We start from the raw sequence: 25,832 nt of genomic DNA, 5'->3' as shown, positions 1-25,832 counted from the left end.
TCTACTCTGACCTTTTTCAGTGTTTTGCTGTTACACAACATCAATCTGTGCTTTTTACTCCACTGCAGCAGTTGTGTTGTGATGGAGTGACTCACTTTCCCTCAAGCTGCATCGTGGACATGAGATAATTATTTCCTACTTTTGCCCAAATCCCTTTTTAAAACAACAGCCCTTACACAATGAGTGTTAAAGCGTTACACACTTGTTTCACTCAGCTGTGGGTTGCACATGCAGGTGTTGAGAGTGAGGCATTGTAAAGCAAGAGGTCAAGGCATGAGAGTTTTCAAAGCAGTGTGTTCCGGTCTATTGAGTGTATCACTTTATAATGTCTCCCTGTTCTGTCTACAAATGATTTCTTTGTGTGATTTTTCTTGAATTTAAACAGTCTACACAGAAACCTTTATGATGTGGGATACCAAACATTTTATGAATCTGCTGCCTCAGAGTTAATTCATGTTTTTTTTCTCCGATAGAACTGGAGAAACTTGTGTTCTTCAAAGGCACAAAGAAAGAAAGAGAGAATGAAGAGGGGAGAAATAGACAGACAATGGCCCATTTTTCAATTCATCTGCTGGTAAATTCTTTTTCTTTGGTTGAGCTGTGTTGGATTTCAGAGCAGTGTCCTTGCATCAGTCTGTGATGTCCACTGGAGGGCAGACAGGGACAGCAGCTCTGATCCCCTTACAGTGGACACCAGGGAGAGCAACCCTGATGCTTATGAGATTACAAATAGGCTTTCATACTGGACAGTGGTTAAATACCATCAAGAAGTGTCATACACTCTATATGTTACTCAGCGTGGTACAACACATGCATAGCTGCTTTGATTCAAAAGAATATAAATCAATCAAATCAACATGAGAATTATTTTGATAAATTGTCCAAAAGTGTTCAGTGAGTGTTCCTGGCTTCTCATTGACTGGACTTATAAAAAGATCAGTTTATATGCAGGCAGACATTTATGCAGCAGTGGATGGCTTGTAATCATTTAATTAATGTAATCATAAATCTAAACAGTAAACTTGCTTTTTTGTTGTACTTACGTTTTTATTGAGTTTTTGCAAGAATATAAACAGAGCAGCACAGCAGTAACAACACCTAAAATCACAAAAACAAAACGATACATAAAGAAATAAAAATAAAGATTACCAACAATAGTTGACTGGGAATATTACAATATTCATATCGATACAGTTATCATCAGGTATTATTTTAGTTGGTGTTATGTCCCCATATAAATATTACATTTTTACAGTTCTTATTTATTTAGTTTTATAGCAAAGTTAAACTTGCTTTAGTCTCGCTTTGCCACACCTTCCTCCACAGCACTGTGGAGGAGGGTCTGGCTAGTCTACACAGCATTCCGGGATGGGAGAAAAATGTGCTCTGGTTTATTGGTATTTCTTTAAACCAGTCACAATCGCCATGAACAAAGGAGCCTCTGCAAAATAACCTTGGGAAGGAACTTGTTTTGGTGGAACGTGTACGTTCAAAAGTTGTTTTAGTCGTGCAACAGAAAACTGTTTAAAATCCCAACACAAAGAAAGCAGAAGGCAACGGACATCTGGCGAAAAGACCTGCATCCGGCGGAATTTCCTCCGGCCACAGAGCAATCCCGGAAGTGGAACGTCGTCGTGGATATAGACTAAACTTTTTTTTTTAAGATTATTTTTTTGGGGAACTTTTATGCCTTTATTTTCACAGGACAGATGAAGATATGAAAGGAGAGAGAGAGGGGGAATGACATGCAGCAAAGGGCCGCAGGTCGGAGTCGAACCCGCGGCCGCTGCGTCGAGGAGTAAATCTCTATATATGTGCGCCTGCTCTACCAACTGAGCTAACCCGGCCACCATATGGTGTTTTTTATATGCTGAAAGACATATCATGAGCGAAATAAGCATTTCCGCCTTGGAACTGCAGTGTACCAATGACATAGACTAGGTTAACCCGTTCTGATCTGCCGGTGATTTGATTTTGCCCTGCAGCTCAGGCTGGAAACCTGTATGTTTATCTATCCTGCTTCTGTTACAATTTTGCGGGGACCAATCGCAAACTGGCTTATCCACCTGGCGCGCTATTGGCGGGTTTAACACAATGACGATAGAGAAGCGACCAAGCAGCTTCTTGTTTACATTCGGCCACCGAAGCACAGCAACCTGTTGATGCCGCTGTCGCTGCTACGTCACCCGGATCGTTGGTCTGATTGGTTGAAGGACTATCCAATTGCGTACAGAGTCATTTCAACTATGCTCGTTGATCACGCCTCGTGTGCAGTAGAAAATACTGAGCAGACTCCCCAGACTAATGTTCAATCTTAAAAGATTGAGCTTGGTCTGGTGATAGCCAAGACTACCAATGACATGGATTCATACATCACATACCTAATTAGGAACCAATCCTGTCAACTTGCGGGGTGGGGGTTTCCATATCATTAGCATAACTCTACAACGAAACGAGGGGTATCAGAGGAGAATCCAGGTGCAGCTACGTATTGATATTCTGCAAATTAAGTTTCACTAATTTCCAAAAGATGGCAGTATATCATTACGCAACAACGTGAGAATGTGAACACACTGACATCGTAGCAGATATTATGTTTCACAACCAAGAACGCTGTGTCAGCCACTGCCAGATACAAGCCAAATAACAGATGCTAATTACACCTACCATTCTGATATGTCTGCTAGTCAATGATTTTGGTGCACAACAGACTCAAAACATGTATGACTGAAACTCAATGTTTCCTCTCACGCTAAGCCGTCTTGATGTGCACTGCTCCTTCACCGGTCAACCAAGTGCAATAGCACAACTTCTGATCCAGAATTTCAGAATGAGTACATGTGCTTACAGCCCCTTTTCATGTTTTTTTTTTCTTCTTTTTTACTTGGGAAAACGTGTGTGGAGGGGGTCTTTAACTGTGCATGTGTGTATGTATTAGTTTAGGGTTTGCGTAATGCCAAGAATCTTTCATCTTTGTCTTTGAATGTCTTAAACTCAGTATATGGGAATTGCAGTTAAAGGTGCCCTGCCACACAAAACCGTTTTTACTTGTATTTTTTAAAATATGTTAGGTCCATATGTGTTTGTGTTATGTCGTGAATGTGAAAATTAACTGCTACCTCCTCTGTCAGCTCTAGCCACTGAAAAGAAATAAGCGGAGAAATCAGGCCAATTACAAAAGCTAGTCAGTCTGACGTGGTGTTGCCTGAGCTCATTACTATTCATGAGCTCGCCCAGTTGCGCTGGGTAAAGGATGCTGATAGCCAGGCTCTCATTGGCTAGCTGTTAGCCAATCAGTCAAGCAGCTTAGCTCGTTGAATATGTGAGAACTGGCACAAATCTTTCTGCAGGCTTTTTATACCATGCTAGAATGGCTTGAAACAAGGTAACCAAGGTATTTTTTCCACAAAAAAATGTTACAGAGTCCATGATAGAACTTCAGACATTACCACAAAGTAATGAAATACGTGTGGCAGGGCACCTTTAAGCAATTTTTTTTAAATGTACGTATATATATATATATATATATATATATATGTGTATGTGTATATATATATATGTATTTTTTAATACATTCTAGGACATGTTGAATTCACTTATTGGAAGCCGCTTTGGATCGCTAAATGATATGTAATGTAACGTAATGTAATGTACTTCCTGGTATGTGTGCAGCGTGTCCATATAGAAGCAGAGACTGTCCTTTAAACAGAATGTAGTTTTGTGTCTTCACTCATAGTAACATTCAGTCAGTCCCTTTAAAGTAATGGTTTCAGACTGTTCGGGGCCACAGAATATTTGCTACTGAACCCCAAGAAAACTACTGCAGAATAATACATATATAATGCTATAGACTTATTATAGGTTATTTTTGCAGTAATTACACCTCAAATTTGCTGTGTATTCCCTCATTACTCCCTGCCACGTCCCCTACTAAATCATGGGGATTTTTAACTGAAGTAGGTCATCAGTACAATCGAGGTAACTAGTCTGTTATCACCACCTTTCAGCATTCAGCAGTACATGAACTCTGTGCGAGGCTACTGAGAGGTCTATCTGCAATTTTCTTTTATTTAGTAAGTAACCACAATAAAACACAAAACAAATGGTCAAAACAGTTGGAAACCCCTATTAAAGCAATCTGAATGAAAACATAGTTTTCATATGCATATTGTGAAAATTTGTATTTGCATTTTTCTGACGAAAAAGCTCAAATGTCTAGTAAAACATTTGAAGAAGGGGAAAGAAGAAGCCAATGTTAGAGAGTCAGTGCGGCTCATTCACTGAGACTGTGAAGAGTTATAACTCTCATTAAACACTCTAACTGGCTACAAAGTACGACTGTGAAGTACATCATGCTGTGGCACCAGAAAGATCTTATTTTAACATTTAGCTTCTTGCTCTCTTTTTGGTATGAAAACAAAAGGGTAGGATGGAGAAATGAAAGAAACAGAGAGAGTGAGAGAGATGGTGAGAGGGGTGGGGGTCGACTGTGTCTGTTCTAGTGTGGTTTTGGGGAGTTATTTGGTGTTAAAATATGCCTTAATGGTTGTTGGGGATCCATTTATTACAGGCAGGAAGCAGAAGGGGGTTTCTCTTCTCATTTAATGTGACCGCCGAGGAGGTCGCCAAGTCCTGCAGGCAAGCCAGCATTCCTCTGCGCCAATGCAACACACACACACACACACACACACACAGCTATGTATACACGCATAATTACACCTCAACGCGTGTAAATGATGCTTATGTATGCATGTATGTGTAGATGCAAAGACACATAATCTCAAAAACATACACACATCGCAGTGCTTTTAGAAACATTTATGTATGCATAAAAGCACACACACAAAAGTACACTGTGGTCTCTGGCAGTGAGAATGACCTTTTCTGAACCATGAAAACACACACACACACACACACACACACACACACACAGAAATGCCTCTGCAAAACATTTAAGCATGCATGGCAGTGCCAAGGTTATATAAAAAGCTTCTTGAGGTCTTATTAATTCCCATTTGTTTTTTAGTTGTGAAGCTCGATTTCTCTCCTTTTCACTCATCCTGTCTCTCTCTTTAGTTGGTCACTCACTTTCTGTCCCCCATCCGTCACTTTGTTGGGCACAGTCGCAGCACGCCGTTTCCTCTCTCTGCAGTCACACTTTCTTTCCTGCTTTCTTTCTTTCCTCCTCTGTGTCCGACCAATACAGGGCCAGATGCAGCTTGACACCCTTCCCCTGCATTAGGGAGGGTGTGTTAACACCTCCTCCCACACACACATGCCAGGGCCTTAAGACCCGTTTATGAAGTGTAGGACTCCTGGCATATGAGCGCACATACACACATGAGGAAGAAGAAGAAGAAGAAGAAAGAGATTAAGATGTGAGATTTGATGTGTGTAGGAAAATGACTGATTTTCTTGAAAGGGGTTTGGTTGAATGTTTTCACAGAATTTTGGATTCTACTGATGTGAAACCACTAATGGCGGGCTGCTCCTGTGTTTTGTGGCTCATTTCAGAATTTTCTGGAAAAACTGTTGATACCGGCGTACAGTATGGGTGTGTTTTATATTTATGTGTCTATTTTGTCGTTATGGCGTAGACAGTTTGGATCTGAGTTGGTCAATGTTGCTGATTGCATCTCATAAAGATTTTTTAAAATACTGGCATGGTCACCTAAAGGGAGAAAAGTGGTCGACAAAGTGTTTTGATTGTGATTTCACCGAGTTTAACGGCGCCTGAGTGCACACAAAAGAGAATTATTTATTTTAACAGTTATGGCTGCTGCTACTGTGTGTGTGTGTGTGTGTGTGTGTGTGTGTGTGTGTGTGTGTGTGTGTGTGTGTGTGTGTGTGTGTGTGTGTGTGTGTGTGTGTGTTTGTCTGTGTGTGTCTGTGTTCTGAAGGCCAAATCAATTTATACAGTATCAACATGTTTAAAACAAAATTAGGTAACTCTAGAAGCTTCACTTGGCTACTACAGTACCTCAGTTAAAGGTTGTGTAAGGTTGCGTGTGTTTGAGTGTGTGTGGGTATATTGGGTTACATGGCGGATATAAGGCTCTAGCCCTCCTTTCATCAGCTGAGTGAGGAAGAATCGAGCAGCAATCTGACCCTGACGTGTGCGCACACACACACACATGCACTTCAATACACACAGAACAGCAAAGCAGACATGCTTCAATGCCGGCCATCACTCATCAGCACAAAACCTCACTGCTGCTTTCCATTGATCACCACTATCATAACACGTGCCTCTGTTGCTCTGATCCCTCTCTCCAGTGTTATTTCCTCCAGTTTGGTTTTTACTTGAAATAGTTGTGTAAACTCATCATTAAAGTAAAATCATGGAGACCATAACAGGCTTTGAAGCAGATTGAATGGTATAAAGGCAGCAGATATCCGCCCAGTTGAGGGGATGCTAAGAAAGACACTGAATCCCCAACAGCTGCAAGGGTGCCGATCTGTTGTTGACCCCGACCTCTGACCTCTCTGGGCCAAACAAAACATAACTACCTTGCTGAGGTCAACAATGATGGTAGTAGTTGTAAAGGTAGTATGGATAGGGACTTTTTTTATCTTTATGAATTTGCTTGCTCCTTGATAAGCCAATGAAACCCATTCAAAACTCATTTTGTAATGAGCATATTAACTATTGTATGAGATTGTATAGGCGAAAGCTACTTTAATTAGATGCAATTAGAGATTTTAAACGAATAGTTCTACATTTTGGGAAATGTGCTTTTATTTTTTATTTTTGCTGAGAGATAGATAGATGGTCATGATCGTCTAACCCTTGGCAAGAAAGTGAATAAGTGTATTTTGCCAAAATTTCCATATACCACATATACTTTATTTAACTGCTCCTTAACGCAGATATCTAATCACATGGCAGCTAATCAATGCATTAAGGCATGTAGACATGGTCAAGACGATCTGCTCAAGTTCAAACCAAGCATCAGTATGGGAAAGAAAGGTGATTTAAGTGACTTTGAATGTGGCATGGTTGTTGGTGTCAGATGGGCTGGTTTGAGTATTTCACAAACTGCTGTTCTACTGGGATTTTCACGCACAACCATCTCTAGGGTTTACAGAGAATGGTCCGAAAAAGAGAAAACATTGAGTGAGCAACAGTTCTCGGGGCAAAAATGCCTTGTTGATGGCAGAGTTCAGAGGAGAATGGCCAGACTGGTTCAAGCTAATAAGAAAAGGCAATAGTAGCTCAAATAACCTCTCGTAACAAGCAAGGTATGCAGCAGAGCGTCTCTGAACGCACATGTCGAACCCTGAAGCAGATGGGCTAAGAAGCAGGAAAGAGCTAAGGAAACTGAGGCTACAATTGGCACGGCCTCTCCAAAATTGGACAATGGAAGATTGGAAAAAAAGTTGCCTGGTCTGAGTCTCGGTTTTTGCAGTGACATTCAGATGGTAGAGTCAGAATTTAGCATAAACAACATGAAAGCATGGATCCATCCTGCCTTGTATCAACTGTTCAGGCTGGCGGTGGTGTAATATTGTGTGGGATATTTTCTTGGCACACTTTGGGCCCCTTAGTACCAATTGAGCATCGTTTAACCGCCACGGCCTACCTGAGTATTCATGCTGACCATGTCCATCCTTTTATGATCACAGTGTACCCATCTTCTAATGGCAATACTTCCAGCAGGATAATGCTCCATGTTACATAGCTCAAATTATCCCAAAGAGGTTTAATGAACATGACAATGAGTTCACTGTACTCAACTGGCCTCCACAGTCACCAGATCTCAATCCAGTAGAGCACCTTTGGGATGTGGTGGAATGAGAGATTTGCATCATGAATGTGCAGCTGACAAATCTGCAGCAACTGCATGATGCTATCATGTCAATGTGGACCAACATCTCTGAGGAATGTTTTCAGCGCCATGTTGAATATACACTGTGAATAATGAAGGCAGTTCTGAAGGCAAAAGGGAGTCCAACCCGGTACGAGCAAGGTGTACCTAATAAAGTGGCCGTTGAGTGTACATTAAGAATGAAAGTTTGAAACAGTTAGATCTCAAACTGATGAAAAAAATTTAATTCCTGGGTCCAGATTTTTAGGCTTTCAAAGCCTCACACATTAGTGTTACATAGCAACCCTGAGCTGTCCTCACAGTGTTAAGAAATTACCTGATTGTGTCAGTGAGAAACTGAAATGGATAGAATTTAAAAAATAAGATCCCAAGGGAGTAAAGTAAGAGAGTTTGAAGAGTTACTGTGTAACTGTGAGTATCTGTGTGTACCTTAGTGTGTGCGAAGGAGAGGAGGAAGGGGGGTAATTACGGTGTAGAATGTCCTCCTCATCACTGGAGCTGACCTAAGAACACAACAGTTAATCATTCACTAACCGGCAGAGAGAGACTGAGTGAGAGAAGGAGAGAGAAGCCAGTGTTGCATGCCGCACAGTTGGATTGTAAGAGAGACACTTCGAAATACCTGCGTTTGTTAAAAGGTAACATAACAGAAGAAGGAAAGCGGAGTCTTCCATCAGACAGTCTGGACTTAAGGATATACTTACCTGAGAGTGGAAGGATAACAAATCTGCATCTGAGGACACGCACCTGCTCCTGAAGAAGGATTTTTTTTCAGCAGCATTCTCCTTTCCTCAATTACCCAGTGCGTGTGTGTGTGTTAGTATGTTTGTTCTGGGTGGACTGTCCTGTTTTTGGATTTGATTGTGTGTGTGTGTGTGTGTGTGTGTGTGTTTGTGTGTGTGAGAGGCGGACACATGGGGTCCTGGCCCTGTCCGGGATGCCAGCTGCAGCATTGAAACCCACTCCGGAGGACATGGTGGCAGAGGGAGGGGGCGAAGGAGAGCACGGCACGTCCCAGTGGGAAGCCTCGGGGCCAGGCCGGGAAAGGCTGCCTCTGCCCTCACTGAAGGTCTCCAGGGAGCTGCTACGGAGCTTCCCCCACTCCAAACGAGTGGGATCCTATCTGGTGGGGAAAATGATCAACAAGGGATCGTTTGCCAAAGTGATGGAGGGGCTGCACATCGGCACAGGGGAAAAGGTCAGTGCTTTCTCCCTGAATTGAGAATAAGAGTGAAGAGACATGCCTAAGACTGCACGGGTGGCAAGAAAAAGATCACACACATACAAGATTATGATTACACGGTTACAACTGGTACACTTGTAACTGATTATTATACTCACTTATGTTGGAAGAAGGCAGTGGCCTATTATTATTTTTGTTATGTGTACAAAAACACAGTCAGACCCATGTGTAATTACTTTATTTCACAAGCATGACTCTAACAGGGATTTTACAGATTTAAAGTGTTTCTGCTAAATATATCTGGACTTCAAAAATAAGCTAATTCATGCAGTTCAGTGCAGACAAATCAAATGCCATGTAAACATGATTACAAGGCTGCAGTTATGATTTATGTTCCGATTTAGGTTATGTATGTGATGTAAATAAATCTAGTCTATGTTCAGCCAAAATATACATAGTATTGCCCTAAACATGTCCTGGTTTAAAAATAAATTGAAATATTCTTCCAAATAGGCTAAAAGACCACCATGCTAATGTTTGTTGGTATATTATATTCAGTCTATTTTGGGATATTGTGGCTCTAAACTGTGAATATATGAGTGTGCACTTTATTTAGTGGAGGCAGGGCATGTTTAACTTTCTTTCACCGGTCAGTGAGTCTCTGACCCCGGCTCATATGTACCTGACCTGGTTGCTATAGTAATGACCAAACTCATCTCCCGGGGTGTTTGCTCCTCTTAACCGTTGTTACCCTCTGCAGGTACAAGAACTGTGGAGGTGAAGTGTGCAAATATGCAAACACAGTAGACCTTTTAATTTTGAATAAAATGACAGAACACCACACATAATTAGACGATATGTATATAGCTTTTTTCACACAATATTAATGTAATATAAAGTGGAAATAAACTTAAACATAAACTAGGTCTTACCAACAATTTACTGTCATTCACACCCAAGTGTTTACTTGGTTAGTTATCTACATACTACAGTCATCTGATCAAGCTGACTCAATCACAATATATATCACCTTTAGGAATTGTATTACCTGTCCAGGCCAAGTGCCCCCCCCCCCCCCCCCCCACACACACACACACACACACACACACCCTCCTCCCCCCCTCCCCCATCATTATTAGCTTGAGAGAAAATTGGTTGAGAACACAAATAGTTGCCAAGTTAGTCAAGACTTTAAACTCCTAGTACTGAGAGCAATGATTAACATAATAAAAGTTGACTTCCTTATTATTTGACAGTGCAGTGACATTCTGGAAAAAAAAAGTCTTCATTACCCAGGATGGGTTTTCTTACTGTTTGCTATTTTCCAGCACCGATTTGTTATAAGCTTATTTTTCTCCCTGGGTTGATGGTTTAGTATTGTGTGGAGTGATATAGATTATACAGTAGGTTATAGGTTAAAGTTCCATTTAGAAGCTAAATAGGGGCTTGTGACTGAATTGCCGATGGTTCAATTGTGTGAGTGAGTGGAGCAATACACTTTACTTCCTTAACTACTACTATTTAAGTGTCCTTGAGCAAGACTCTGAAGCCACACCGACTGGAACATCTACCAGTAGTAGAGGACTGTGGTTATGCTGGTCATCTCTCAGAGTTAGTGTGTGGTTCTGTTTATGTTCACATGGGAACAAGTAGATTAGCCAATTTGGAAACAGACTTTTTTTAAAGATTATATTTTTGGGCATTTTTAGGCCTTTATTGACAGGACAGCTTAAGACAGAAAAGGGGAGAGAGAGGCGGAACGACATGCAGCAAAGAGCCGCAGGTCAGAACCGAACCTGCGGCCACTGCGGTAAGGACTGAGCCTTTGTTCATGGGGCACACTCTCAATCACGTGAGCTACCCAGGTACCCCTGGAAATAGACTTTTAATAAAAAAGAAGTAAAGACTTTCCTTTGATAAATTCAGATTTAAAAAACATAACTTTTGCACGTGTGTGTGTGTGTGTGTGTGTGTGTAGGTGGCCATTAAGGTGATTGACAAGAAGAAAGCGCGGCAGGATTCCTATGTGCTGAAGAACATGAAGAGAGAACCTCGAATTCATCAGATGGTCCGACATCCTCACATCGTAGTACTGCTGGAGGTAGAAAAATAAAAACACACCATCACTCACATTCAGAAATTATCAGAAATATATACATATATATATGCATAAACAGCACAAATTAAGTAATGGAGTCTAACAACATTACACCTTTTTGAATGTACCATTAACGATTAAGTATGTTCAATGTAGACTGTAATTTAAAGGATGCCGTTTATCTGCCGCTTTTGAATAAGCTTGGTCCAATTAATATGCACTTAAATAACTGTGTGTGTCAGACTCTGGAGACAGAGAACAGCTACTACATGGCTATGGAGCTCTGTGCTGGAGGAGACCTGATGGACAGGATCTGTGAGAGGAAGAGGCTGGAGGAGAGGGAGGTGCGGCGCTACACTCGTCAGATCCTCTCTGCAGTGGAACACCTGCACAAACACGGCATTGTACACAGGTGACAGGATACAGTCACACAATATGAAGTACTTCTATTAGAGACATCTGCCTCATACTGAGTTGGTTACCCTGACTTTTTGCATGGAATGCTGCTTTTCTTCATTTAGTTTCCTTGGTCTCTTTTGTTCTTGTGCTAAGACCTTATAAACGTACCTCTTAAAATAATTAATTGAAACAGATATACAGCATTCTACCCATTTACACCAAGTACTGTACTAGACTCTATATAAAAGGAGACAAGTGCAGATCAAGTTTTGGCCTTTGGATGGCTTGCTATGTGAAGGGGCATGGAAATAACTTTTTTTTGGTTTATCATCCAGAGGGTGGAGTAGTTGTGCTGAAATTATTAATCAGTTAACCAACAAATAATGGATTCATTCTGATTACTAATTCATTAATTAATGTAATTTAAAACTTAGTTTGTTTTTTTAAAGTGGACATATGCTTTTTCGTATTTTCTGTCACATCTACAATGTTATGTCGGATTTTCATGTTAAACGTGGCCAAAACCTCAAATAACGAGGTAAATGTATTTTAGAGAAATCCCCTTAAACATTCAGATTTCCAATTGTCGTGAATGCTCCGGTTTCAACAGTTTGTTCTACTCTCTGCTAAGTGTTACGCAACTCTAAGCCGGCCTGCTATGATTGGTCATCTGCTCCAGGTAGGCAGGACTGAAGTGTTTGTTTTTTTACTACACTACTGCAGTAGTGTTAACGTTGTCGCATGTAGCTACATGCTAACGGCAGTAAAATGTAATCTTGGCTGCCAGTGTTAAATTCTTTCCAATTCCAGGTCACTTTACTAGTTATGTAGTATCTGCGATTGACTGTAGAAAGTGCTGCTATATTCTATATGTGTCCACTGCTAACTATAGTAACTACATGCTAACGGCATTAAAAGTTGTCATCTTGGCTGCTAATTTGTTAAATTCTCCCCAATTTTAGGTTGCATTCCTGCTGAAACATGTCCGATTGGGTAGTGTTTGGTTCAGAAGCCTTTGTGATTTTTGATGGTAGAAAGTGTTGCCTCGTTCCATTACAATCTAATGTTAGACTAGTGCTAAATATTAAGTAGCTGCATGCTACCGCGAGATAGCTGTAATCTTGGCGGCCGATGCTGGTCATTTCTCCCCAATTTCGGGATCAAATTACTGCTGGGACATGGCCGCTCCTACAGAACATCTCATACAGGAGGGTGAAACAGGCGCAGCAGCAATGGGCAGTATGAGAAAGTGTAAACATGTTCTACTACAAACAATACAAGTATCCTTAAAATGCTATACAATAGTTGCCCTTCAAGGAAACCACTTTGATACCTGGTGGTAATATTGTCATTTATAGAATATAGTGTAATTGAAACTAGAAGTATTTATTAGGTTCTGTCATGGAAAAACTGCAGTTTCTCCACTAGTAATCAATTTGAAAGAAATGTTACAATTGCTTGAGTCTCTGCTGGTTGTATTATACAAACCAGAAATTACCTGTCAGAGAGCTTTAGTGCTCAAGGGTAGATGTGTTGCCAGGCCAGCCGATTTTCAGTATTTGATAGGCTATGGTGGCACTTGCGTACATATTTATTAGAATAGCATCAATCTACATGGTGTCATGCCAGAACTGGGCAACAGAACTGGGTTCAGCAGTAGACTGAATTATTTGGATCATAGCATAGTTTGTTATTTTAGTTATTGGCGATGTTTGGTAGTTCTAGGGCCAGATTATTGTAAATGGCTGTCAAATTCTGGAATAATAATTGTATAATTTATATAATAATTGACTGTCAAACCCTGCACCCAGTTAGACCTTTGGCTACATGAGTATTGCATCTTGGGAGTAAACATTGAAAACCAGAGGTCTGTACTACGAAGCAAGATTTGGCGTTAACGAGCTAACTTCAGGCTCAACCCAGGGTTTTCTGTACCACGAAGGTGGATCACTTGTTACCGCGTTCATTCGCCGTGGTAACTTATGCTGAACACCTAACCTGGTCAAGAGCAGGTTATGTTGGAGATTAGAGATCAACCGGTGTAAAAGCACCGCCTACTGACCAATCAGTACTCGACTGATAACGGCGTCACCGTTCTTAGATCAGCTGGAGCTCGGTGGGCGGAGAGAGAGAGGTGCGCTCATAAAAGTTAAAACATTTAGAGACCGACAACCCCGTTAACATTCCCTGATGGCTATTTTATGAAACATATAGATTTTCAGCTGAGGGAATTACGTATAGGCTATTTGTTGGCTTCTTGAGCCGTGTGTTGCCAATGCGCACATCGGTTTATGTTTTTTTAATTTTCTCTCACGATCGCGTACCACTGCCAGGGTTGCAACTGAAATAAAAGCCTAAAGCAACGAAAGTTTATGGAAAGCAAAAGTGTAATTATATATGGTCCGATCTTGTGCCTGACTGATGGGGAAGTGACCAGTTTAGTCTAATGTATTGTAGTGGGTGTACTGTAGCCTACTGTTTATTGGCCAGAATCTGCCTTTGGGGGAGGAGGGGGGTATATCATAGTGGGGGGTCTGGGTGTCCTCCCCCAGGGAAGTTTTAAGCATCAACAACTTCATTTCTACACTTTTATGCACCAATTTATGGTGAAATACCTCCATTGAGCCTATGTGAAGAAAAAAAAAAAGCACAGATGACAATTCAAAATATATCAAACATAATGGAAAGTATGTTGTTATGCGTCATTGGGCATTTTTAAGTGGGTATATGGAAATCCTGGAGCTTACTATCATGTAGACTACACCATCGGATATTGATAAACTAAGCGTTGTGATTTACGCATAATAGCGTCTGCTTTTTTGCCAGCCTTCCTTCCTGCGTTTTGCCTGTAAAACCATGTGTTACCCATACTTCGTATTTATGTAGAACTATAGTTTGCTCTTGTTTAAAATATGCAGCTCTGGTAGATGTTTGCGATTGGTCATGCTGCGCAAACACCGCCTCTTTTATGTGAATGCGCGCGCCGCTGGATTGATTGAACTAGTTGTTAACCACTGTCGTGACACAGGTTATGCAGGACCGCGGTTGTTAGGTTAGGTGAAGCCGGGTAACTGAAATCAATCCAGGGCATGTTGATCTTGATTCATATTACAGTCCTCAGGGCAAACAAAAGTTAAGCTTTTGTTTTATTGACAAATCTACAGATTCACCCTGTAGCCAACCTGAAAGACAGGAAAGGAAACATGTTAATCTCAAGCTCTGAAAATATCCTGCTAACTGAAGCACAGAACAGTACCTTTCGCATGAATGATCTTGGCTCTCCCCGGCGTTGTCGGCCCAGCTGCGAGTAAGAACCTTGTACATCAACTCCACTGTAGAGCTGCTGTTGTCCAGTCGCTGCACCACTCTCACCATGACTAGCACTCCCAATACTCGCTTGCCTGACAGTCCGAGTTTTATAAAGGGATGTTCTTGGCCTGCTGAGTGCTGGGATAGTTGTCCCTTGTGTAGCGAGTGTTCTCCCAGCTGTCCCTCCCCTGCTCAAAGCTGTTGCAAGTATACGTGCCTGGAGGATACTAGCCAGTCAGGAACATGTAGTCATAGTAAGGGTAAGGATTTGGGTAAGGATAAGGGACCAGGCCTGATGGCACAGGTCCACCATTAAAGCCTTGTGGAGGTGGTGCAGCGTAAATAACAGGAGGTGGTGGTATGGAACCTTGCTCTTCGGTCTCAGATTCAGAGTTGCCATGCTCAAAGCTTTTCTGTTCCTGGATCAGTTCACCTGCCTGGTCCTGTGGAAGAGAAGAATCAGGCCGGCTCACAATGTTAAGGCCAAGTGGTTGAGGGGCCGATCCACTGGAGGCAAACTGCTGAGTGCTAGGTCTGGTGGATGCTCCAGCAGAAAAGGGACTGGGAGGTGCAACAGCCCAGGAAATCCCTAGGAGTAGAAGTGAGTGATGTTAGCAAGTAGAATTCAAGGCAATAAAGTTAACAGCAAGGTCCCTTTGCTAAACATGGGCATTCACTACCCACATCACTTCAGACATTTAGAGACCCTGACAACTCAAGTTTAGCTAGTTTAGTTAAGTCACATTAGCATTAGTTACCTTGTTTAGAGCCAGGGGGAGCTGGGCCTGCATAAGAGCCTTGAGCATATCCTGGAGGTGCATTCTGAAAACTGGACTGAGCTGGATTTGAGACAGTTTTAGAGGCAGCCCTGGAAACCCACCAGAAGGCAACATCCAGTTAGAGCCAGCAGAAGCAGGGTTTGCACCAACTGTAGTTAGTAGAGATAGTCATCAGGAGAGGCTTTTAAACAATTAAACTTTTAAAATGTGGACAGTAATGATACTTTACCTTGCTTCATAGGGTAACTGTAACTCAAACCAGTCAGCAAAACAAGGAGCAAAGCCCTACTGAGAAGCAGACAAAGCAAAAGTACAACTACTTAACAGAAATCAGTCAAAACATCACAAACAAACTGGTGCTCACCCAGACATGCACCAAACAGCCATCATGTTGAATGAACAGCTCAGGTGTGACTGGGATCCTGTGAAAGGTTTATAAGTGCTACAGGTGACCTGCCCTGACCAATCAGAACATAGCCAGTTAACGACACACAGCTGCGAGCAATTGAATCCTGATTAAGGTGGATCATAACTAGTTCAGTTGTCTAATTTTCTTCAAATGAAAATGAAAACAACCCAACCTCCTTAGTTTTTGTTTCTGTGTTCTTTGTCACAGATGTTTGTTCTGGTGTCTCTTTTTCATTGAACATTCCTAAGCAGTATCCAGATGTATTTTTTTGTATTTCTGAACGGTTAGAAATGGGTTATTTTTTGTCATATTTAAATGTTGTCTTACCTTGAGCTATTTGGCCCAATCAGAGATAGTAAGTAAGTAAAAATAAGAGAGGCGCTGTTATCATTTTCTTAAAATATCACTGTCCAGAGCCAAATTTATCTTCCAACAGTAGCTGTTTGTTGCATAGTAGATGTTAAGGTCAGGCTTTGTAGATTCACACACATATCCACACTTCAGAGCACACACAAACACACACACACACACACACGCACACATGCACGCACGCAAACACACACACACACACACACACACACACAGAGTAGTTTGCAGGACATTAACAACCTACAGAAGAGGACATGCTGCAAGAAAGGCAACATATACATAGTGCAGTGTGGGAGCTGAGTGTTATTTTAGTGGCATTTTAGTATGTGTAGGTGTTAGACACCCAAAACTTGCTTACACACACACACACACACACACACACACACACACACACACACAGTTACTCTGCAACCACACACAAGATGCACAGCGCTGGGCTTTGGTTTAAGACCTTGGCTCCTCTGAAGGTGGGAATGTGATTACCAGGCAATGACCTCATCATCCTGCGCCGGCGCCATGATTCACACATCATCACAACATCATGGACTTCCTCTCTAATGAAGTCCCTCAACGATGGCGCTCTCAACCCTTCAATAGCACCTCTCTCCGTGTCTCACACACACACACACACACACACCCACACTCCCTCACACTCTCCACCACAGTCCCACACAAAGATGATTAAACTGGAAATAAATGGAAAATTTGCACGTAAATGCACCTCCTATACCACCCACATTCAGTAGGTTTACCGCACACATTTTCTCCTTTATGACAATGTCTGCTCTCGCTCTTTCTTGCCCTTTTTCCATCTTTCTTCCTCCGTCTGTCTTTGAACTTTATTCGGGTTGTGTGAGCAGTGATTTCTGCATTTTTGAGACCCGGAGTGTCTGCTGGTTAGATGAACGCAGATGAAAGGAACATGGCTGATTCCCAGGCTATAGTTTATAGGGGAGCTCTCTCTCCCTCCTGACCACAGATTTTCATTTAGCTGGCGGTGTGGTTGGTGGTGAGGCTGGGGTACTTTTAGGGGAGTGAGGCAACTTTCCCAGGTGAACACAGACATACTACTGTGACAGAGAAGAGCGAGTCAAGTAGAGCTTTAACTTCATTCGGAAATGTTCAGTTTGACTTGAGTTGTCCAGAACAAACTTATATCCCAAATTACCACTAACTGTTCATCCTGAGCTGTACCCAAACCCAAATTTAGTTTGGGTTTTTCTTAGCTTCTGTGGGTCCAGTCAGATCCCATTTCATCTGGTTGTCCATAAATACACAGAAAAAGCTTAGTAAGGCCAAACACACTGCAAGATTTCTTAAATTGAACAACCACTACAGTGTCAGTCAATTTAAGTGCTCCAAAATAGTAATCTGCGAGGGAAAAATCCATTTAGAAATTCCTGTAGGATTAAGGACAGAGCTCATGAAAATACTAAAGTGAACCACAGTCTTTCTTTGTGACCAAACTGCTCTCTATTTTCTTTTCTTCTGCAGAGATTTAAAGATTGAAAACTTCCTGCTGGATGAACATAACAACATAAAGATTGTGGGTATGTTGACATTTCTGCTTCCTCCAATCACATCTGACTGACATTGTTGTGACAGATCAGCATTGCAGAACCTTTCCTAGCTATCTAGTGCATCTGTGCATGTGCTCCACTGATAAAATGATAATGTTTCACACAGACTTTGGCCTGAGTAACACTCTGAAGGCTGAATCGTTGTCTCTGGAGCTCCTCAACACCCAGTGTGGAAGTCCTGCCTACGCGGCCCCTGAGCTACTGGCTCACAGGAAGTATGGACCCAAAGTGGACGTCTGGTCTGTGTAAGTGATAAAGTCTCAGTGTGTGAGGAGGCCTCCTGTCCGGCCATCATAGCTGAGTTTTTCTGTGTTGTTATTTACTGTTTGAAAGAAATGACTGGATGCATTACTGTGTATGCATCTTGTAAATGTGTTTATGTTTCTTCACATTTTGCTTGTTTTGTGTGTGTGTGTGTATGTGTGTGTGTGTGTGTGTGTGTGTGTGTGTGTGTGTGTGTGTGTGTGCGCAGAGGTGTGAGTATGTTTGCCATGCTGACAGGGACTCTGCCCTTCACTGTTGAGCCTTTCAACATCAAACACCTGCACCAGAAGATGGTCAACGGAGAGATCAGCAGCATCCCCGGTGACGTCAGCAAAGGTAACTCCACATTTCACCTGAGGGACTTCTTCACTGTAAAAAAAATAAAAATAAGTTATGTTATTCCTGTAGACTATCAAGCAATGCTTTATTGAACTGCCAGATTTTTTCAAACAGGGTTTGGCGGGATGTTCAGTGTGAAAGCAATGTTTAAGTAATGCAGTAAACCAAGTTAGCCCTTCCAAGCTAATGTGTGCTAACTAGGCTAACCACGGATTGGAAATATGCAACATTTTCTGCAGACTCTAGCTTCATATCAAACAAAAGCCAAAGACTATATTGCATTAAGTTGCTGTGACCTGTACATTCACATTCAGACTCACCCTGGGTCCGGGTCCACAGCTGCCTGTACTGGAGAACAGCATGAAAGCGAGGAGCACTCACTCTGCAGCGACCAAAAATGTCCCCAAAGAACATAGCACACTGACTAACAAAAAACATGACTGCTCAACTCAAAGAATCTCAGTCGACTGAGGGGTATTGGACTGATGATTTGAATTTTGAACTTTCAGGGGACAGACCTAGTTAAAGGGCTAAATAGGCTACTTGCAAGAAATTACATGAAACAAAACATTAGAAATATGGCCAAATATGGTATATATTAAATTAGCAAAAACATATAAACCAAATATCAAAGACCAAATTAAAAAGATATCCTTCAGATTGATAGGGTTTCCTTATAGTTACACATTCAGCACTTGAGTACTCTGAGCCATACACAGGTAAGATCTAAATTCGATGTGATCTCATAAATATGCATTCGTGTTAATCGTGACAAATATTTGTTCAGCTTTGACTCTTTGCGAACACATACTGGAATCCAGAGAGGTCTCTACAGACCACAGAGTCTGTCAGCAGACAGAGAATTGAAGGAAAAATTTTTTCACTGATTTCTAACTTATTCCACTTCTTCTGCACCAAGTACAGTGGCCTTAAGGTCTCTGTTTCTCTCTGCTTTATTTTGGTCTCTCTCACACACTGTCACCCCATTACACTCTGTCATGGCGCCATGTCACCACAAACAAACATAGCTCCTGTTACTGTGGGGAAAACCAGCACGGCTCTAAAGCTCTGAAACTGTGACAAGATCGGATTAGTGGCTGTATCGCTGCCACGGGCGGGCATCTTAGACGTCGAGATTAACTTGCTGACTTTATCCTGCCTCCAAATGGTGTTGTTTTCCTCTTATTTCAAGCTCTGCTTCACTTTCTTCCATCTTCTTTTTCTTGTGCCATAGTACATTTTATCAGACTGGCCCATTTGTAATTATATTAGCTCATTCATTTGTTCCTTGTCTTTTCCCGCCTTTTTGTCAATTTTCAGTTTTTTTTTATGTTTATCTTCAACACAGTTTTTTAGACTTGTATCACTGCAAACAAACTGAGTGTCTTCAGGAGGTAATATTCCCACATGTTTATAGATTAAAATCAACAAATAGTGCATTTGATTCTATCAGTTACGAACAAACTGAGTTGACACTGACTGAGAGAACTGATAGTAGCAAATCGAATGGAGCAGTCTTGGCTTATATATCTGTGAATTTGGCATCCAGTCCTGTTCGAATCCACCTGCTCCTTCAGACAGGGGAGCTTATCAGGAATCCACCAGATCCCCCATCTGGCGTTAAACTATCAACCCCGCTTGGCTGTCACACGACAGCTCCATGTCACAGGCTGACAGGTTGAATTGGTTGTCCTGAAGGGAAATCCTGCCTCTCTCCATGCTGTCGTCTCTGATACTGTTTCAGTGTCACAATGAGTGACATCAGTCTGGCAGTCGTTTGTAACGTTGGCTCTTTTAATTTGGTCCCTTTTGGCCAGGCAAGAATAGTACAAACTTAGCATGTATGTGAATGAAAAAACATCCTACATGCATGGTTGGTGGTCTGATCTCAAACTCCACCAAAGAGCATGCCAGAGTGCCCTTTAGAGCCTTGCATGGCAGTTTCTTGAGCTTAGAATGCAAACTGTTACTGTGTGGTCTTGACTGATGTCAATGTAGTCATGTAGGCTACCCATGATGAAAGTTAACAAACTATGTTCAGATGTCAGCTATTTATGCTAGCTAGTGCTAAGATGATTATAGCATTTAAACCTGCAATAAAACATGGCGAATGTAAGTCACCCTCCTCTGTTTTTGGGGCTGGGCAGGTGAGGTGAGGATACAGGTTTTTTTTGGACAAAAATGGCAGTTATAGAGCAGTAAAAGTGTACCAAAACAGTAAAGTTGCGAGCTGGAGGCTAAAACTCTTAAAATTCAGAAGATGAAGAAAACAAATGTTGCACTGCTTCATCTGTGCTCCTGCTTCAGGTGCGGTGGCATTTGTGTTGTCTCTCCTGGAGCCAGACCCAGCTAAGAGACCGAGTGTCAACGCTGCGATGGAGGAGAGATGGATCAACGAGGGATACGCCAAGAAACCACTACACACACTCTCTCATAAAAACAGGTAGATATCTACTGTGTGACTACAGTTTGACACATTGACTACAAACACAACCTAAGCCAACACAAACATATTTTCCGTCATCACAGGAAAAACTATGTTTTCAAATCTGCTATAGTATGTCTGTTTGTACCATGAGAGCACAGTTAGACACAAAACTTTCCTCAGGGGAAAGTTCTGCCGCAAACATTACAATGTTGAAAAAATAACCAAGAGGGAAATCACTGAAAGTTTTCTAATAAAATGAATTTTTTTTGGTCTGTTGGGTAACAGCTTTGTGTATTATAGCATGACTAAAAGGCTTTTATCACTTAACGCAGTGTGGAAATGCAATCATGTATGGCTCCTCTGGGCAACATTACATTTTCTGAAATCCACATTCTGAAAACCGTTCCAGCTTGGTTCTGCTCACAGTTGAAAATCATCAAACCAAAATCCTTCAGTTACTGATCCTAGTTCCTTACCAACTAATCCTTAATGACTCCTAACATTTCTGTCTGCTTCACACTTCTTCTATCTTTGTAACTGTTTTCCCATCCCACTCTCTTGGTTTCTTCCAGGTTGTGCCCAGAGGATCTCAACTCGTCTGTGCTGGCCTACATGAAAGAGACGCTAGGGTACTCCCTCTCTGAAATCATACACACACTCACCATCAACCGACCCTCCGCCATCATGGCCTCCTATCACCTGCTGCTCAACAAACTCAGCAGGAGCCAGAAGGGAGCCAAGGCCAGCAAGGTTTACACCTCATTTTTAAGCATACACACACACACACACACACACATACACACACACACACACACACACACACACACACACACACACACACACACACACATGCACACATATATACACGCACACACACACACACACACACAAGTAGGTCAGGGTCACGGTACTGAAGTTCACGGTGAAGTTTTAACAACTAAAAATTATTGATTTGGCAGAAGCTAGAGAGCAATGACTGGAGTCTTCCAAGCAAGAATACATGGAGAGAGAGGCATACCACTGAATCAAAGACCCAGGAACAGGTAATTTTGTCAATAACATCAATAAGCACGAACACAGTAATCATTTAAATATGTAAGTAATAGTATTCTATTAAAGGATAAGGATTTTTATTGTCAACTAATCCCAAAGTAGACTAAAAACCAACAATAATGTAATCCATACTTTTTCGGCTTTCCATACTCACCCTCAAGCCCATTTGTTCCTTTGAAGGCATACATCTAAAAAAAAAAATTCATAGATACTGTATATAGTTTTATTTCAAAAATAAAAAGTAATTTCCTCAAACAGCTGGGAACTTAAACAAGGAGGACATGGTGCATTTGCTGGGGACTATTTTAGGCTGTGGATTAATACACATTTGGTGCACACGTCAGTATTTACAGGAAGGATGTAGGATTGAAAAGAAACTACAGCTCCCTTGTTCATGGTAATGCAGGAAGATGCCAATTAGTGCAGTGGTGTGGCTCACTGATGTGTTTTTACTACAGAGACACTCAGTTTCAATTAACAGAATATCCAAGTAAAATTAAGTCAATAACAGCGGCGAATACCCAATTAAGGTTAAACCGTTAAAACTCTGGATCTTCTGCTGTATATTAATGTAGATGGAAGAATGGAGCCGATGTGGCTGCAAGTGTTGTGGTTGTATTAGAAAGAGTCACTTTCTATTTGAGGTGACTATGTGGTGTCTTTGGTACCCTTTGTTAAGAAATCATTCTTGGGCCTTCTGATAACTAATAACTGCTTGTTTTTAGAATGAACCACCCAATCAAAAAAGCTCAAAGCAGTCCAGCAGGCCTTTGAGAGCCCAACAGACAACTATATGTCAGAGCAACAGGAAGAGGCCCGAGGACCTGCACAGAAAGGACCACAGAGAGAACGCAGAGAACCGTCCTCCATCTCCATCTCTACCCCAGCTTCCTCTCTCTGCCTCCCCCTCAATCCCCCCTCGCCTTCCCTCACCCTCTCTCGCTCCTGTGTCTGCAGAGGACGAGGAGATCCCCATCACCTTGGACACCAGAGAGACGCTGTTTCCTGAAGGTAAGGATTTATACAGAAACAAAAAGCTGCACACATCCACGTTACAGTGTGTGACATACTAGACTGCATCTGTATGTTTATGTGTTTCAGTGTCAGTGTTCAGGGACCGGGAGCTCGTCCATCTTCCTCCTCCTAAAAGCTCTGCATCTCAACTCTGTGACTCCGCCCCTTGCCAAGTCCCCTTGCCCGCTGAGCCAATCAGAGACAGCAGCACGTCGAGGCTGATCCGACACGCACACCTGCTCAGGACAACTCAATCAGACGGGGCGGCAGACCCTGGGTCAGACTGCTTCCATGACAACCGCCACCAGGACGACCACTCTCATCACCTGAGCATCAACGAGCGTCTGGAGAAGCTGCAGACATTTTATTCCTCAGAGAAGAACGGCATCTCTCCCAGAATGCTCCTGGAGGCCGACGCACATGCCACACACTCCCCAGACAGAGACCACTTGGGTACCATGGAGACGACACAGACGCCACCCTCTGCCCCATTGCCCCGTCTGCGTAACGTGGGGCTAAAAGACGGTCGAGGCAGTAAGATGACATGGTTGACCCGACCTGGGCCCCCAGGACTCCTGGTGAACAGGTCCAAACCCCCCGCCTTCCCCTCGCAGAGACAACATACTTTGGTCATTAAGAGCCTCAGGCAGGAGAGGGGCAAGAGAAGGGATCTGTCGGCAGCAGCAGCAGGAGGAGGAGGTGGAGGAGGGGAGAGAGGGACAGCAGGAGGAGGGCTGAATGGAGCAAAGAGGAACTCAGTTCAGTTACGTTCATCTCTCCAGCATCGGGCGGCGGACCTGAATCTACCGCTGCTTCCTGCAGCCCTGCAGGGGAAGACAGATAGGAAGAACCAGCTACACAGCATGGACTACTGATACATAGATGTCAGGACACAATAGAGAGGCAGTGATAGTGGCCAGAAAAAGGTGTGAATAGAAGATAGAACTGAGGTTAGTGATATATTTAGAAGACAGATTAGCAATGAAGAAATATTGACCTGTGTTGAAACAGTGGCAATATAAAGGTGAATGAAAGAGAAGAAGGATTAGGTGTGGATGGTGTTAAAATACTGAGTAAAGCTAGTGCAGCAGTTGAGAACATGTGCATGGACATTTTGAGGAACAGGTGTAAACAGCAGCTGGAAAAAAATGCTATTATTCATGCCTTGCTCACCAACCGGACTCTTTCCCAAACAAACAACATACAGTATGCATCCTTTTTATGCTGCAGTGCCAAAAAATCTAACTCTAAGCTCATCAATTTACTGTAAATTTAGCCTTTGGTAGCAAGGCTTTGGTCTAACTACTGTTAACCATTTTCCTCTGAAATGTCATGTTCATCTCCACCCATCACAATGTGAAGTGCAGAATGCACACAAGCGTATGGTTCTATTTGTATTTACTGTACTTAAATACATTTTGTACTAACATTGAAAGTCAAAGTAAAAAAGTCTCAACTCTACCTTAACTTCTGGTTATGTGTCTTTGTGGCAATTTTTTTGCAAAGTTATTGCTCTATTAAGAATACATTAAGGCAAATACATAAAAGTAACCAAATGGCTGCTGGCACTAAAGGCTCATTTGGGCTTTAGGACTTCCCTGTTAAGTAAGTTAACACAGCTATGTTTTACTACCATAAAAGGTTGATTTCACACATCAACACATCACAGAATCAGGTGAAATGTTATTTTATTTCATTTATTTATTGATGCACATTAATCAGCATTTCTCTAAATGTGCCGTTGTTAGCCTGCCGGCTGATATTCAACTTATTTGTCAATATGTTCTTCAACCAAAGGCATGATAACCAAAAAAAAGTTATGAATGGACCTTCCTACTAACTGTCGTGATCTTGAATAAGGCCTTTTTACCACTGACATATCAGATAGTCTCAAGGCAATTTCAGTTTGTTAGTGATGAAACCATAGTATCTATCACCTGCTAAATGTCATTGTGTTCACGTAAAATCATTTTATATTGAAGCACTAGCTTATTGAGAAGAAACTAGCGTTAGCATTGGCAGCTTTTCTAAATTAGACTCCATCAGTACTTTGACTCAGAGTTATTAGGAACTGGGTAACTATTCATTAGAACTTCATTTTTGGTTTGTTCCTTGCTAGATTGATAACTCTGCATTTTGTTATTGTTAGTGCTACCACAACTATTTGTTTGGTGAACTGATGACTCTTCTCAAGTTAAAATGTAGTTTTTGGTGGTATGGACAAAGACCAAAATAACTACAGTCAAATCATGGCAGTACTCTGAACTTGGAAACAATTTTGACACCTTCAAATTACATTTTAACAGTCTTTACATTGATGAACCAATCTACAACCAAAACACAGGTGTTGTACTTGACTGTGTTGTAATGTATTTAGTTTTTCACTGCACAAAACCAATTCTTAACTAAACTACTGTATGTCAGTTGTGCTTGCAAAAAGTATGTCATACTACTGCAAAACTCAATCAATCTTTCCCACAAATCTCTGACAAGCGTCTTCTCCCTCATGTCTCTGCACTCTTCTTTCACTGTCTCTGGGTCATTAATATTCAGGTGTACTGCAAAGATGTGGAGGAATCTGGTTGCTGCTTGGCGGGGCTCTTCATGGCTGCTAAATAATTAAGGGGATGTTACCTGATAGTGTGTGTGTGTGTGTGTGTGTGTGTGTGTGTGTGTGTGTGTGTGTGTGTGTGTGTGTGTGTGTGTGTGTGTGTGTGTGTGTGTGTGTGTGTTGGGTTATACCGTAGGTTATGCCTGTGCCCAATGAGGACAGATTGAA

General features: G+C 41.9%; 2 protein-coding genes across 5 annotated transcripts; one reads left to right on the top strand and one right to left on the bottom strand.

The window, feature by feature from the left end:
* The first annotated feature begins 8,291 nt into the window (after positions 1-8,291).
* On the top strand, positions 8,292-24,514 carry LOC116041974 (hormonally up-regulated neu tumor-associated kinase homolog). The gene is made up of 11 exons (XM_031288086.2): positions 8,292-9,027; positions 10,991-11,113; positions 11,353-11,522; positions 17,870-17,925; positions 18,062-18,200; positions 18,428-18,555; positions 20,866-21,001; positions 21,559-21,736; positions 21,946-22,029; positions 22,765-23,050; positions 23,141-24,514. Exons 1-11 carry the CDS (start codon positions 8,767-8,769, stop codon positions 23,926-23,928), a joined length of 2,349 nt encoding a protein of 782 aa, XP_031143946.1. The 5' UTR covers positions 8,292-8,766; the 3' UTR covers positions 23,929-24,514.
* Positions 14,771-16,036, bottom strand: LOC116041975 (mucin-7-like). 4 transcript variants are annotated; one of them, XM_035995461.1, is made up of 4 exons: positions 15,962-16,036; positions 15,827-15,882; positions 15,577-15,657; positions 14,771-15,407 (listed from the first exon to the last, which is right to left on the bottom strand). In XM_035995461.1, exons 1-4 carry the CDS (start codon positions 15,985-15,987, stop codon positions 15,046-15,048), a joined length of 525 nt encoding a protein of 174 aa, XP_035851354.1. In that variant the 5' UTR covers positions 15,988-16,036; the 3' UTR covers positions 14,771-15,045. The 4 variants fall into 4 exon arrangements, with proteins under 4 accessions (XP_035851354.1, XP_035851355.1, XP_035851356.1 ...); XM_035995462.1 differs by having other exon boundaries at positions 15,974-16,002; XM_035995463.1 differs by lacking the exon at positions 15,577-15,657 and having other exon boundaries at positions 15,962-16,028.
* Positions 24,515-25,832: the final 1,318 nt, after the last annotated feature.

Source organism: Sander lucioperca, chromosome 19 (genome assembly GCF_008315115.2).
Source record: "Sander lucioperca isolate FBNREF2018 chromosome 19, SLUC_FBN_1.2, whole genome shotgun sequence".
NCBI lineage: Eukaryota > Metazoa > Chordata > Actinopteri > Perciformes > Percidae > Sander > Sander lucioperca.
Note: the sequence above shows the minus strand (reverse complement) of the source record. Positions and strands in the feature narration are given on the sequence as shown.

Bases quoted from the DNA above. Each gene is read 5' to 3' on its own strand.
- LOC116041975 (XM_035995461.1), bottom strand. From the start codon at position 15,987: ATGATGGCTGTTTGGTGCATGTCTGG. The intron at 15,658-15,826 runs GTAAAGTATCAT...TCTCAAATCCAG, and splicing joins CAGTTACCCTATGAAGCAAG to CTCAGTCCAGTTTTCAGAAT. The intron at 15,408-15,576 runs GTAACTAATGCT...TTCTACTCCTAG, and splicing joins TCCCCCTGGCTCTAAACAAG to GGATTTCCTGGGCTGTTGCA.
- LOC116041974 (XM_031288086.2), top strand. From the start codon at position 8,767: ATGCCAGCTGCAGCATTGAAACCCACTCCGGAGGACATGGTGGCAGAG. The intron at 18,201-18,427 runs GTAAGTGATAAA...GTGTGTGCGCAG, and splicing joins AAAGTGGACGTCTGGTCTGT to AGGTGTGAGTATGTTTGCCA. The intron at 21,002-21,558 runs GTAGATATCTAC...GGTTTCTTCCAG, and splicing joins ACACTCTCTCATAAAAACAG to GTTGTGCCCAGAGGATCTCA.